This window comes from Cervus canadensis, chromosome 6 (assembly GCF_019320065.1).
Source record: "Cervus canadensis isolate Bull #8, Minnesota chromosome 6, ASM1932006v1, whole genome shotgun sequence".
NCBI classification, from domain to species: Eukaryota; Metazoa; Chordata; class Mammalia; order Artiodactyla; family Cervidae; genus Cervus; species Cervus canadensis.
The window spans coordinates 21041571-21057548 of NC_057391.1; the positions used below are offsets into that span (position 1 = coordinate 21041571).

The 15978-nt window shown below is 43.8% G+C and overlaps 1 long non-coding RNA gene and 3 gene segments (V, D, J or C); 1 reads left to right on the plus strand and 3 right to left on the minus strand.

The window, feature by feature from the left end:
• Positions 1 to 15978, minus strand: part of LOC122443232 — a 331145-nt gene that overhangs the window by 190112 nt on the left and 125055 nt on the right.
• The window catches only part of LOC122443230, a 180150-nt gene that overhangs the window by 104025 nt on the left and 60147 nt on the right, over positions 1 to 15978 (minus strand).
• LOC122443269 lies at positions 250 to 5366 on the plus strand. Its single transcript, XR_006269953.1, has 3 exons — positions 250 to 375; positions 2768 to 2969; positions 5254 to 5366. It is a non-coding gene; the product is annotated as an uncharacterized LOC122443269 (long non-coding RNA).
• Positions 11083 to 11958, minus strand: LOC122443256. The segment is given in 2 exon segments: positions 11083 to 11600; positions 11728 to 11958. Coding segments are annotated over 2 exon segments (369 nt in total).

Below are 15978 nucleotides of genomic sequence, written 5' to 3' on the forward strand. Positions count from 1 at the left end.
TATAACCAGACAATTCTCTTGTCTGGTTTCTTGAGGGACAAGTTACTTTCTTGCAGAACCATTCTTAACCATTCTTAAAACCTAGGGAAGTGTAAGACTACAGACAAGCCACAGCCCAAAGCCCAGGCTGCTGATTTGAGCACAGATGGGAGAATGTTAACAGCCAAGAAATATGAGGTCTTTGGATCTTTTCCCAGAACTGCCAGGCTAAGACCTTGGCAGAGACCCAACAGGAAACTGAACTCTATTTGCATATCCTTTTATACATGGGAGATTAAAAGCTTCAACCTTGAGTGATCACAGTTTTTGAAAAATCCCGATGAGGCATTAAAGAGGAGGAGTGTCCCAAGGGAGCTGAGCTGGAGGCAAAGTAAGGTAGGTCTGAGGTTAGCACTGACTTTCAATCCCCTTTGATTAACCATGAGTGTATTTTGTTTAGTTCTTTTTCTGATTTTACCCTTATTGAGTCACATAAAGGAATCAGCCAGGCAGGAATCTGGGCATCACAATCTTGGGAATCCATGAAATGTGATCCCCTTTGTCCCACAGCTGCTTCCTTCTCTTTCTTGTTGGACAGAGACCCACAGCTTGTTAGTGCTGAAGCAGGCATGTTGTTGTTTGGTCGCTAAGTCGTGTCTGACTCTTTGTGACCCTTTATACTGCAGCTTGCCAGGCTCCTCTGTCCATGGAATTCTCCAGGCAAGAATACTGGAGTGGGTAGCTATTTCTTCTCCAGGGAATTTTCCCAACGTAGGGATTGAACTCGAGTCTCCCGCACTGACAGGTGGATTCTTTACCTCTGAGCCACCAGAGAAGCCCTAAGGAAGCGTGGCGATCAGCTAATGTAACCTATTGTACAGATGACAATCTGAGGCTCAAAGGGTTTGAGTGACTCATGTAAAGTCACAGAATAAGAAGTGAAGTTCTGACTCCCCCTCCCCCACACTTTTGTCAACAGGCTGCCAGTTCCTCTTAGCAGGTGGAAGTTTCCTCAGATCTCAGCTTCTTTCCCTCATGGGATTTGGCACAGATAATACCCTTCACTGTCTTCTACCAACAGAAAAAGCATTTCTGGCAAAATAGTAGCTCTGATTCCCTGACTTTTCTTCCTAATTCGCCTGCATAAGGTCTCTATAGTTTTTTTTTTTTTTTTTTAATGGACAAAGCCAAAGTACTGAAATGAGGATATTTACCTTTGGGATTTATTTAGGGGAACTTGAGTTTCTTGGCCAAGTTCTATGGTGAACTAAGCCTAGGTAGAAGGCATGAGTAACATGAGGATGGATAAATGTCACCCCTCACAGGCTAGTAACTAAACTTAATAGGTTCCTTTATAAGGATGAAAAAAGATCTCTGCATTCTTAATAAGGTACATTAATTAAATATCCTAAGACTGGGAAGGCCCTGCAGGAGAATATCCTCGAAGCTGATCCTTCGAAAGGCTGAGCTTTCTGAAAATTGAGACTCCGTGGTCCAGCTATTGTCCTAGACATCTAAACCATGTCTATTGGAAGAGTTTGACATGAAAAATTCATTCTCCTTGTTACTTTTGCTAAACCTGGGACTGGCCTGGACCACCTTCATCTAGTACAGACAGAGGGCAATGAAGACACAGTATGTTATTGGGGACCTAGCTCCTTCGGTACTGGACTTGTCTTTGAGACTTTCACTATCATCAGTGCATGGCAGAAACTTAGAGAGGTTGTGTGGAAAGAACATTCCTGATGAGATATTTTTATGAAAAATATGCTGGCAGCACATTTGGTTGGACTTATTGGTTTGAAAAAGTCTTACTGGTTATTACCAATGTTCCTTCCCATTTTAGATCTTTATTCTCTCTTCTGCGTAAAAACCACCCTCCTTCAGACCATTAAGAGCTGAGGGTATTGGGACTTCCCTGGTGGTTCAGTGGTTAAGACCTTGCCCTTCAATGCAGGGGATGTGGATTCAATCCCGGGTCAGGGAGCTAAGATCTCACGTGACTTGTGACCAAAAAACCAAAACATAAAACAGAAGCACTATTGTAACAAATTCAACAAAAACTTTAAAAATGGTCCACATTAAAAAAAAAAGAGAGAGAATAAGAGCCAAGGGTATAGAATATTAGCATTATTGAGCACATTTGAAGTGCTAATCACCCAGGAGTGCCAGATGACTTCTAGCAATTATTTTATTTAATCTTTGTAATAACTCTGTGAAATAGGTATTATTAATCTGTTTTATCTGTGAGGAAATAGAGGTTTAAGAAGTTGGGCAACCTTGTTCAAGGTCCCACAGTAAATGAGGAGCTATGATTCTTTCTTACTTTTGTCTGATTCTACCACCCATGCTCTTTTTACAATTCAAAGAACTCATGTATAAAAACACATATGCAGCTTATAGACTAAATTTTTTAGACCAAATATTTAAACTTGTTCATATCAAGATAGGTAAAAAGACCTTACCAACATGAGGGACCATTTTCAGGTGATTGCTTTTAAGTTCAACACATTTTAATATTTTTGTGAATGATAAGCATATTTATTCTTGTATAATCACTTTTGTTATCTGCACTATATTGCCACCTATTTAAGAGAGGAAAATACGCCTACTTAAACTGTGCCAGGAAACTTTCTGTTAACATGATAAGGATGTTTTCACAGATCTGAAATGTGGGAAGGATTATAGAACGTGTTTATCTGAAACTCAGAAAATCCCACTCTCATCTTTCTTTCCCTTTGGTATAATTATGTTTTGCTCTTTCTGTCTCTTTCCTCCAATGTTCTAGAATTCAAGGGCTAATAAAAGCAGCCATGACGCATGGTCAGCTTCACGTGAGAGGCAGATATGCGTTTAACTTTCTGACCACCTGTCAGCATTCAGAACAAGCCTTCTGGTCAGCAGGACTTCTGAAAGGGTCATTCAAGGCTGGTTCCTTAGGGTACCATTACATCTCTTCTCACCCTTTGGCCCAGGCACCTCTGGATGCAGTAAGTTGGAAGATGAAAAGATTGGGAAAGTTCAAAATAGCAAAGCAACGAAACCATTTCAGATGAAAATAACAGATGGAGGTGTAGGTCTGGGACAGCGATATCCAGCTGGAGAAAGATCACTGATCTTACATGCAGATTCTCCTTTTTATTCTGCTTACTAGGGAGATTTCAACCCCCTTCAGTTTCTCTGTGGTTCGTAGTGGTGAAAGCACAAGAATACTCAGCCTCTGGTTTCAGTCTGTTTGTTTGTAAATATAAGTGATTGTTGATGTTATTCATAGTGAGAATAAATCTTCCCTCCACGGAAAATTTGAAATGCTTAACCTCAGTCCGAAGGGATTAATTTTAGAAAGAAAATTCATGTGGTCTTTCTAGAACTTGAAGGTAGTAGTTCACCCAGAAGAGTGAACTACTGTGAGTGACCTACTGGAAAGTTAAACCCAGAGGCATTGCAGATGGTCCTTAGGGAGTTCCCAGTGCTTCTTATGGTCCCCGCAGATGATTCAGTGACTGGACCTCTGGAAAAGAGGAAACCCTGATAAGAATTGTGAGAGATAAACATGATACTCTCTTCAAAAGGATGATTCATGCATTATCATAGAGGAATAGCACAAAGAGGGTCAGTCCAAATAGATACCACATGCTGGAAACTGAGGGTGGAAAAGTGCCCTCAAACATACCACTGAGGCTATCAGTCTTCTCGGTTGCAAAATGTAAGGATAGTATCAGGGGGAACCCAAAGGAAATAGTTTTTCCCTCCTTGCACAGCTTCCTTTTATAGAATATAGCCTAATACAGTCAGAAACAACTTTGGGAAGGGATTGGACCCACACTTTTGCCCATAGACATGATTTAAAAGGTTTAATAAGCTCCAGAAAATGCAGCCTCTTGGGTTGCATGGCACAATATCTTTGGAGGCAGCTGCCTGGGCTTGTGTCCAAGCTCAGCCACTTACCAGCAGTATGACCTTGGGCAATGCCTTACCCTGGCCTTGCTTCCGTGTTTTCATCTACTTCCTCATAGAAAAGTACTCCATGATTGTACGCCATCAATGAACATTGTTATTAGTACCCCTTTACAACTATTGATGATTTTCATTTTAAGGAGATTTTTCATTTTTAACTTCTTCTTGCTGAAATTTCAGAATGTTTTCTCTTCTTGGCTCATAGGATATGTTTTCTCTTTTTATTGGCTTATAGGATGACTGATCACAGCATCACAGATGGTGAGAAGAGGACGGGACCTTAGGTTGTCTCATTTCTGGCTTCCTTGCCTTGTGCATGAGCCTGGGGAGGGGTGTAGGTTCTCACAGGGCAAAAGTAGACTTTGAACACACATCCCAGTCTGGTGGGTTTCTTTTCCATTATAACTCTTCACAGGCTTCAATTCAATGCTGCTTAATTTCTCCAAGACTTACTCAGGCTAATTCAGAAACCTGTCAGGCCAGTGACCTGTGGGAAGAGCTGATCAGTGCTGAGTATAATAATACTGCCATTCTTATAATCTTCTAGCACCTCATTAGCTTTCTTTTTCTTAACAGCATTGTCATATGGTGGACTTGCATTTGTTTTGAAAAAGAAAGAAGGGAAAATTTTTGCCTCTGAATGGAAGGCAGGCTCAGGCCATTGATCCACCCATTCCTCAGTAGACAAGTTCAGAGGCACTGCCGTGGGGACAAAGGTCAGGGAGTGAGGAGAAGGGTCCCTGATGAGTGGGGTTTACTAAGGCTGAGAAGACAGAGTGGGAGACCAGCCTTTCGTCTTTATACTGAACACCTGTTATGAACTTGGAATGGAGCTAAGCTCCCAGAGGGATGGAAAATGCCTAGGAGAGCATTTGAGGTTTCACAGAGTCTCTTTAGAAAGGGGTAGAAAACAAGGGTGGAAGTGTAGTGGACACTCTGGAGTTCTTTGGAGCTCTGGACTCTCACAACACCCATGAGACATCTTATTCTTCCAGCTCAACTTGGCTAGGAGGAGATTTTCCAGCTGACCAGAGTGGAGAATAGCAAAGCAGGGATGTGGGCTGAAAATATGGGGGTGACACGGTGCTTTCCTGTGGCAACCAGGTCAGGGAGTGGTGAGAGGTGTTCATGACCAGGGATTGGAAGCCGTGCTATCTTTTGGCTTTCCTACCAGCTGGCTGTGGGCTGGAGAGAAAGTCAATTTCTCCATTTCCTAGGTCACTTAAGGAGAGGAAAAAATATTACCTGCCCCAGATTCCATTTGTCAATAATGCAATTCTACCATCTTACTTTTCATGTTCTGTTTTGACCTTTCAGCACAGCTTCCTCCCCACTGGTACTAATTCATGGAACTACATCACATTGGTTTTAAAAAATGGAAGCCTGAATGCTTGGTGACAGAGCTTGCAGCAAGAGAAGAAGAAGAAGAAGAAAAAAAACTGTTGCCTATTCCTCCAAGTTACAGAAAAACTGGTACTATTATGCATCATAAAACTGGCCATTAAAATGTTATTTCTAACAGAAAATTCTGGAAAACACCCAGACTCTAAATATATCTTACTGCTCATCCCAGACCTTTGCTGAAATGTAAGCTTCTCCTTGTAGCCTTTCTTGACCAGCTGATTTAAAAAATTTGCCTCCATCAGACCCCTGATTTCCTACTCTCTCTCCTCCCTGCAAGTCTTCTCCATGGCAATCATCACAATCTAACACATATTTTACTTATTTTGTATTTATTTTCACTAAAATAAACTCCTGACCTTCTGTATTCCCAGTGTGTCTAGAAAAGTACCTAGCATATAGTAGCTACTTAATAAATATTTGTTGAATAAATAATGTTGTTATATTTTATGAAAATAGCTTTAATCTCCAAAAGTCTACACTTTGGATTGATTTCCTTTATTAATAATTTGCTATCCTAGTAATGTATTTATACTGACAGTTCTTTTTCTGAAAGTTATAAATTCTCCTGGGGCTTTGTCCTTAAGCCAGAAAATGATCATTAAAGCTTCCCTATTCTCTCACATGTATGCAGGCAATGGAAAGCTTACAGGGACTGGTTTTCTTTTTTTTTTTTTTTTGCATTATTTATTTATTTGGCTGCACCAGGTTTGTGGTGCACAGACTCTCTCTAGCTGTGGCACCTGGGTTTAGTTGCCCATGTGGGATCTTAGTTCTCTGACCAGGGATCGAAACTGTGTCCTCTGCGATGTAAGATGGGTTCTTAAACACTGGGCTACTGGGGAAGTCTCTAGATTTCTTATTTAAACAGAGTTGGAGAGCCCGCCCTATTTAAATGAATAGGAGCTATCACATGGTGGCTTGACTTCCTTTAGCAGGTTCTCTTCCTATGGAGCCTGCATGCGGGGTGGAGCATTGCTCCAGGCCAGCTGTGCCAGGGGGCCTCAAGCATCCAGGCTTTGTGCCTTCAGAGAGTTCCTCCTGCGTTCGATTTACACAGTCGTGCACTGTTACCACTCACAGTGTAAGTGTCTGTTCATGAGTGAGTTGCTAAAAACACAAGACCCTGAGGATTCTGCACTCCTGAAGAATTCCAAAATCATTTGATGGCAGTGGTCGTAGCGGAAGAGGGAGTTAGGAGTTGTTCTTTCCAGTGTCTCTTGGTTCAGAGATGGTATGCCCCAGCAGTCTGTTTAGAGAGAATGTTTGCAAAATTCCTCTGGGAAATAGGGTAGAAATGTTCAAGCTTCTCCCCAACAGTTCAAGACTTGGGGCTTGGGGCCTTAGGATTAAAAGGAGAGGAAATATGGTGAAAGGAGAAAGCCTGCCATTCCCTGTCCTCACCCTCCCATTTTATTCCGATCATGGTGGGATGTCCAAGGAATGTAGGAGCATTGATTTCTGCTCTCCAAGAGTCAGTTATTTGGTGTTCTAGAGTGCTCTATTATCTACTCTTTAGAAAATCTTGTTAGCAGATAGATGAGGGTTGGATAAAGCATTTCTGAGGGCAAAGTTATCACCGGTCTTGTGCACTATTGCATTCCCAGCATGCAGCACAGCGCAGGGTACACACTGCTCCTTCATTGCACATTTCACTCACTCATTCATTCAACACATGTACTGCGTGCCCATTTTGTGCCAGATTTATTCCAAGTGCTAGAGGTAACACAGTAAGCAAAACAGGCAAAATCCCTGTGTTCCAGCGGAGAGCTAAACAACAAATAAATAAGCAAGTAAAATATACAGCTCATCAAATAGTAATGAATGCTATGGAGAAAAGTCAGGCAGAGAGGAGAGATGGTATTTGCTGGAGGAAGAATAAAGCACTCTGACCCCAAAATATTAGAGGTGTTATAACCCCATGATTTCAATTTATATTTGGAGGTAAGATGTTGAATTGAGAAGTAGGTAAGCAGCCTCAATTCCAGTGTTTCTTCACCTTGTTGATATGGAGAGTTTATTAGTCAGCACTTTTCTGTCTGAGGTGCTGCAGGGGGCTAAGACCCTGCCTAGAGCGAAGTTTGGTTTGAACTCAGTTCTCTTCTTTGCACAGTGACTCCCTCACCTTAATTTACAGCAGCACTTTCTGGTGTCAGTTTGCTCATTTTAAATGCAGGGAATTGTGGATGATAGATCTTGAGCCCTTTTGCTGCTTCTATGTAAGTGACAATAAGTCAGTGAAAATGGAAGAGACGAACTCGGACACTCTGTCTCAGGGTGCAGATGTACATGGATGGTAAAGTTAACAAGTCTATCGATCTGCCAGGGACCCACAGAATTTCTCCAGCTCTCATCACACTGGCCCCAGACTCCTGTAGCTGCCACATCAGGCAGTCTCTTTGAAGGAGGGAGAAGGCAGTGAATGCATCAGCACCCGAGGGACTCTCAGTTCAGTTCAGCCGCTCAGTCGTGTCTGACTCTTTGTGACCCCATGGACCCCATGGAAGCACCACGCCAGGCTTCCCTGTCCATCACCAACTCCTGGAGCTTGCTCAAACTCATGTCCATAATGTCGGTGATGCCATCCAACCATATCATCCTCTGTCGTCCCCTTTTTCTCCTGCCCTCAATCTTTCCCAGCATCAGGGTCTTTTCCTAAGAGTCACCTCTTCGCATCAGGTGGCCAAAGTATTGGACTTTCAGCTTCAGCATCAGTCCTTCCAATGAATATTCAGGACTGATTTCCTATAGGATTGACTGGCTTGATCTTCTTGCAGTTCAAAGGACTCTCAAGAGTCTTCTCCAAGACCACAGTTCAAAAGCATCAATTCTTCGGCGCTCAGTTCTCAGGGAATTCTATAAGACATTGCCGCTGCTAGGCATCAGAAAGGAGGAATATGTGGGTCTGTTTTCCATGCTGTGGCCTGGGAAACAAGCTGTTGACCTAGGGGTGGGCTCAGGAGTGAAAGTGGGAGGGGGCTGGGTAGCAGCTGTCCTGTTTCAGTCACGGGAGTGAGGCATTTCCTGAGAACAACCTGGAAGCTGAAATTGCAACTGATGTTTTCAAGCAAGGGAGGGAAAAGTGGAGGAGGAAGGAGTCAGGAGGAGGAAGGAGCAGGAGGCCAGTTCCATGCCCTCTCCCCAGGACTGGCCAAGGAGTCAAGGACAACCTCTGCATCACACAGATGACTAGACTTCACATACTTGTTCCCAGTTGTTCTCTAATTCAGATTGTATTATAGGTGATGGATTTCTTTAGTGTAGCCCATGGCTCCTAGGCCAGTGCCTGGGCCACTTGCCTTTACTAGGACGCAGGTCCCTGCTCTGCTTCTGGAAACTTAGGTAAGCTACCCAGTCTCTCTGAGGATCAGTATCTCCATCTGTGACACGGAGCTGACAATAAAGACCTGTGGGGCTGATATAAGGATTAAGTGAGTTCACACTTGAAAGTGGTTGCATCTTGGCACTCCATAATTTAGTTTATTTCTTCTCAGTTATTCCACTTTATTGTTGGGCCTTTCTTATGTGAATGGCTCAGTCGTGTCCAACTCTTTGTGACCCCATGGACTATATCCCACCAGGCTCCTCTGTCCATGGAATTATCCAGGCAAGAATACTGGAGTGGGTTGCCATTCCTCTCCAGGGGATCTTCCTGACCCAGGGATTGAATCCAGGTCTCCCGCATTGCAGGCAGAGTCTTTACTGTCTGAGTCACCAGGGAAGCCTTTTTTCTTATGTTAAGTAAATTTATGGAATAACTACTCATGTGCAATGCAATTTACTTCCTATTATTTGTTTTTTTATAACACTGTGAAGATGGACTCATAATTTCTGAAAATGTGACTTTTCTTATTCGGTTTCAAAGATGAAGAGGTACAGATGATTTTAGAAGACAGTGAAGCTTGTGTCAGGATCACAAAACCTCGGAGCTAGAAGAAATTGAGAAGTCATCTGGGACCCCTGCTGTGTTGTCCTAGTTTCTTGACAGATGGTCATGAAGCATTGGTTTGAATGGGTCTGGTAGCAAGGGCACAGTCCTGTTGTTCCTTATTTCTGACACATCCTGGGGACGGCCTCCTCCATGGACTACCTCCTCCCAACCTCCTGAATCACATACTGTGTCCTCCAGCTCCAGAGTCTGAAATCTGTCACCCTTCCTTACTGGCAGGAGTATCTTGGCAAGCGTTTTAGCTTTACTGTGCCTTAGTGTCCTCATTTGTAAAATGGGGATGATAATAGAAAATGCATCATAGAATTGTTGAGAGAATTAACTTATATAACTCATGTAAAGTGTTCAGAACAGTATAGTAAGCACACAATAATATTAATCATTATCACAGAGAATTCACAGTTCTACAAATTTGTACAAATATTTTCTTTCCTCCTTCTCATCAAACATATTCTTCCAGTCTCTTTAAGAAGGACCTACTGAGTCTCTTGATAGGAATACATCTTGCAGGTCTTATAAAACCATCACTCCAAAACTTTGACAATATCTACATAACTAGCTTCCAAATTTCATCCCTATATATGTATGTATATTATATATATGTGTGTGTGTGCGTGTGCGTGTGTGTGCTCAGTCACGCAGTTGTGTCTGACTCTTTGCAATCCCACGGCTCCTCTGTCCACGGGATTCTCCAGGCAAGAATACTGGAGTCTATTGCCATGTCCTCCTCTAGGGGATCGTCCCGACCCGGGGATCGAACCCATGTCACTTATGTTTCCTGCTTTGGCAGGCAGGTTCTTTACCACTAGTGCTGCCTATATATATATGTATATATATGAGGTCAGGCAGAATCACGGGAGATGGAATGATTGGGAGGACCCTTGGAAAACTGAAGATCCATCACTGGAACCGATTGTATGCCTGCCTGGCAAACATTTGTCAGCCTCTATGTTCTATGGATGGCAAGACCTCTGATTAGAAGGGTTAAATGTAGAAAGTTTTCCTTAGGCATTGCTTGAAGTAGCCCACTGAGGCTTTAAGAATTCTTGTTTTAAATTAAAAAAATATTTTTATAACTCCATCAAGGTACTCTTGATGTGTAATAAACTGCATATATTTACAATGCACAAGTTGATGAATTCAGATGTACTCATACACCCATGAGACCACCACTATAATCTAGTTACTGAGGATACCTGTCACCACCAAAATTCCAATAAGGTTGTCAATAACATGAATGGTAGATTTTCTAGACAAGGCCAGAAGGAAGGCCACAAGTTCAGTCTCAGAACAGTCTGTCAGTCATCTAAATCTTGAAAAGTACACTGTTTAAGATAAAAGTGGAATTTAAATTGAGCTACTCAAAGAATGATAAAGAAATGCCAGTGGAAAAAAATTGTTCAATGTTTTGTTTCTAAAACATATAGAAGTAAACAGGCAGAGATGGAAAGGAGAGCAAAAGTCCAAAATGGTACAGAAAACTAGAGATCCGCTCTTACCCTCCATGTTGGGATGATGACAGGCCGTGTGTCTCATTGATGACAAAGGAATGAAGGAGTCTTTCCACCTTCCCAGCCCTGCTCATCGAGATCAGCTAGATTCCTGGTGTATGTGGTTGGGGAGAAACTGGAGCTTGCCATACTCATATTCTGGGAAGTTTCTCTTTACATCATATCCTAAGTACTTCAGGCTGTATAGCCAAATCTTTTATGAAGCTCCAAGAACACTGTTAGGGGTGTACAGTAAATGCTACAATTTCTGACTCTTGTTCTGTCTCTTCTCTACTGCCCCACACTGGGCCACACCTCACTAGGGATTGCCTATCTAAGCACCACGGGAGCTTGTGGGCAGGATATGAGCCACTGAACCTGAAGGAAAGGCATGGACATCAGCCTTCTCTGGCCTCCATTTGTTAAACTATTTCTTCAAGAGAAAGTCATGATCTTGTTGAAAATGCTATTCCACTTAGATCTCTGTGTTTGTTGAGTTGCTTAGAAGTGAACCTGCAGCAGGGTGGTAACACTGGCACAGTAGTAAAATCCTTCATCTCTCTTTGATGCCTTCAGGACCTCCAGCATAGCCTGGTTGGTTAAATCATCAATTTTACCTCGGAAGTTGTCCTCAAACCCAGGGCCATATGTACCCCCTTCTCGGTATATGAAAGTCATTGTGTTACCCGGGGTCTTCCTGTACCAGAAAATATAGTGTTTACTGATGGAGTCTCCTTTCATGGAGCAACTGAGGGTGACAGATTTCCCCACAGGCACAGTCTTTTCTTGGTCTTGAGGCAACAACACGACAGCTGACATGACTCCTAGAGAAAAGACACAAGATAGGCTCAGTGAAGACTGGGGCTAAGATCATTGAATAAGGGGTGCTATGCTCGAGGGCCTGGCCCTGGCAGCCTTGATGCTCAGTTAAGTTTCCAGGATCTGACTTACCTGCCCAGAAGAGGGTGAGGTGGATGAAGGAGCAGACCCTCTGCATGGCTCGCTTGGGGACAGCTCTGCCTCCCGACTGGTCCTTGCCTGGTCCCTCCTCTGAGCCAACACCTTCTCTGTGACACGTCTCTGTCTGAGGAAACCAGCCCCTGGCAGCTGTTCTGCTACAGAAGAGAGATTTTGCCAATCACAGAAGGCATGTGGAGCCTGCTGCCTGTTAATGAGATGACAATGCCCGTCAATGCTGCCCACCCTAGAAGTTAAATTTGATATTGTTGCTCCATTTTCATGTTAGAGGTGTGTGTTGTGTGCTCTGTGGTGCTGCTAAAAGTTAATTGCAAGAAGAATTATTGACATTTACAGCCATAATCATAAGAACCAGCAAATAAGGAGGTTGATAGTGTGTTCACAAGGACTGTGGGTGTTGTAATGGTTGTTGTGTTTACTGCCAACTCCCTCCAGGCAAAGTTGGATAAGGGTGACTGACTCATCCAAGTATAAAAGAGCAATCCAATGTAAAAAACGTAGAAACCACCACTACCTCCCAGTTTATGACAGCTAAATTTAGATGTACTTCAGAAGAGAAGTGCATTTGAATGCTTGGGACCTGCACATTGGGTTTCAGGGTTAATAATCTATGAGATATTGAAATTAAACAGGTAAATTAGTAATGGAAACTAGAAAGCGCAGCTGAAGCCGGGAAGAGGATCACTTGGTCTACAAAGAGGTATCCAATATCTGAGGATGGGTGCAGGACCTAAGTCGCCACACAGGTGGAGCAGAGACCCACCTGAGCTTTCTTGTTCCCCCCAGTGTGACTGGGACAAGACTGGGCTGAGGATTCAGCTGAAAGCAAGCTCAAGGTTTGCTTGACCTCATGGTAGTTGCTTTTCTTCCTCTTGTCATCTCATTTATCCAACAGCCCATCTCACCCAGCATTTCTAGAGGACCATGAGCAAGTATTCAAGGTGGTCACGTTCTCTGACACTACAAACTGCAATATCTATACCCATAGGATGTGTACGTGTTCTGTATAGTTTGTTGCCAAGGGCAACTTTCTGGGCTTACTTACCTGATCTTTTTATATCAGGTTGCTTGGCTCTTGGCACATCCTATAAATCTAGTCATTTTTACTATGCACCGGACCTTGAGGATTCAATGATGAACGACAGATATGGTCTCTTCTCTCACGGAGTTTAGTTTCTAGCATAAGTGCCAGTCACTGCTTGCTGATTTGCATAATGAATTTCTCCAGTGCTGCAGACTGACAAAGACCTTGCAGACGCAGGGTTTTGAGAGCATGTTACAGGGGCCAGGATCTGGTCAGGAGGTCAGGGAAGGCTTTTCTGAAGAAGTGACTTTGCAGTTGAGACTCAAAAGCAGAAGTTACCCGAGTGCTGGATAGTGTCTGTTTGTCCTTCCAGATCACTCTATTTCCTCCCCTAGGACAGGGGGCCCCAACCTCTAGGCTGCAGACCAGTACCTCCTGTCAGATCAGCTGCAGCACGAGATTAGAAATAAAGGGCACAATAAATATAATGCCCTTGAATCATCCTGATACCATGTCCCACCTGCGGGTCCATGGAAAAATTGTCTTCCACAAAACTGGACCCTGGTCCAAAAAAGTTTGGGGACCACTGCTCTAGGAGGCTGACCTCCATGGACAACATCCACCTGGTTCCCTTGTTTGCTGACATCTTGTTCATTTTGGCCAATGGGAGGCACCATCAGGAGACTGGAGAGAAGGAGAAGGATGAGGTGGTGTGTTTTCACTCCAGGCTACTTCCTGTTGGCTGTGCCTTGCTAGTCTCTGCTTTCCTTCACCGGAGGCTGCAGGTTTTGGTAAAGGCTCTTGTGCTTCATACTTCAGGCCTAGGTTGGCAGCTGTTTTTCTGTCGCCAAACCCAGATGTTTCACTATCTTTTTCTGGGTTTCCCATAACCCAGCAGTATTCATTTTTTATGGCTGCCTTAACCAAGTGCCACAAACTGGATGGCTTAAAACAACAGGTTTATTGTCTCACAGTTCTGGGGGCTAGAAGTCTGAAATCAAGGTGTCAGCAGGGCCATACCCACTCTGAAACCTTTAGCAGGATCCTTCCTTGCCTCTTCCTAGAGGCTGGTGGTTTGCTGGCAGTCCTGGCTGTTCTTCGGCTTGGCTGGCCTTTGCTGTCATGTGGTGTTTGCTTAGCGTCTGTGTCTTTACAGGGCTTTCTTACAAATTCATCAGTCATGTTGGATTAGAGGCCTACCCTACTCCAGTCTGACCCTATCTTAACTAATTACATCAATTGCAAAGATGCTATTTCCATATAAGGTCACTTACTAACCTATTGGGGGTTAGGACTTGAACATGTTTTTCTTAAGGGACACAATTCCATTCTTAACACCTGCCCACAAATGTCCTTTTCATTAGAGTCTCTCTAATCACCCCTTTGACAGTGCCCTCTCTCTCCTGCTGGGACTCTGCTTGATACACCAAGTATAGGGGGCCTGTGAAGGGAAAAAACTTTCTGTAGAAGAAAGGAGGACATATTTTTAAAAAGCCCCGAGGCAGGAGGAAGTGCTGTAGACCTAAAGTTGTATTAATATCTAAAGAACAGTTAACGGGACTCAAATAAGCCTATCTGTTTAGATAATTATTGTTGAATTCTTCATTCAGGAAGTCATTCTGAAAAATTCCAAGATAGTGCTTATGTTTATGACTGTGAGTTCTATCCGCCACAGGTTAGAGGTAATTTTAAGAGTTTTATGCTAATGGACAAAGACAACCTTACCCTGGGTCTGATGAGGAGAGAGTCTGCCTGAACAATAAATCAAGCCAGAGGTGGAAGACACCAGTGGGGAGGGAACAGGTTTTGTGGGAGCTGGGGCAGAGTGTAGGGGCTTTCCTGGTGGCTGAGACTGTAAAGAATCTTTCCGAAATGCAGGAGACCCTGGTTTGATCCCTGGGTCAGGAAGATCCCCTGGAGAAGGAAAATGGGGCAGGTTGTGGCTAGGAGACTACCTGGTCAGGAAGAGTCAGGATCTGCTACAGCAGCTTGGCCTGGGCCCATGGCAGGAGCAAGATGGAACTTAAGCACAAACAGCCTGTGAAGGTAGAAGAGTGTGCCAGGGCCCCACCCTTGGATGCCCCCTTCCTCAGGCTCTGAGCAGGCTCTGTTCCTGGTGCTTAGTAATTCTTTCTGCCTCCTGCTCAGCAATTAGGTCACAACTTTCCAGTCCCTGGGGGATGTCTGGCCATTCATGTGACAGGAGAGAGCTCTCAGAAAGAACTTATGTTTCTTCATAGTCTGTGAGGAGTACATGAAATTATATTTGCGGACAATTGGCTCATTGCTTGGCTCTTTGTTAGTTTCCTTCTTTTTTGACATTTATATAAAAACCAGGACATCTGAGACTTGGACAGTTAGTAGGAGAGACAAGACTATGATGGGATGCTTTATCCATTCTTCCCCATAATCTCCATCAGCCCCCTATTCTTTCAATCTTTCTCAAATCTTTTGTGCTATGAAAACACCACCTCAAGGCACATTCCTCAGGCATCTTTCTACCAGATCACAGCCCCTCAGCCCCACCTTTTTGCCTTTGTATACAGTACTTTGGGTGGTGCTAGTGGTAAAGAACACACCTGCCAATGCAGGAGACGTAAGAGACGCAGTTTTGATCCCTGAGTTGGGAAGATCCCCTGGAGGAGGGCATGGCAACCCACTCCAGTATTCTTGCCTGGAGAATCACATGGACAGAGGAGCCTGGTGGGCTACAGTCCACAGGGTTGCAAAGAGACGGATACGACTGAAGGGACTTCGCATGCAGGCACTCGCAGTTCTTTGTGAGGTATAAGTGTGGCCTCATTCTTGCTTAGTCTGGTCTTTATCTCCTGTGTAATCCCTCCAAAACACCTGCGGGACCCATCAGTTCAGTTCAGTCACTCAGTCATGTTCAACTCTTTGCAACCCCATGGACTGCAACATGACAGGCTTCCCTGTCCATCACCAATTCCTGGAGCCTGCTCAAACTCATGTCCCTTAAGTCGGTGATGCCATCCAACCATCTCATCCTCTGTCGTTCCCTTCTCTTCCTGCCTTCAATCTTTCCCAGCATCAGGGTCTTTTCCTAAGAGTCAGTTTTTTGCATCAGGTGGCCAAAGTATTGGAGTTTCAGCTTCAGCATCAGTCCGTCCAATGAATATTCAAGGCCGATTTCCTTTAGGATTGGACTGGTTTGCTCTCCTTGCAGTCCAAGAGACTCT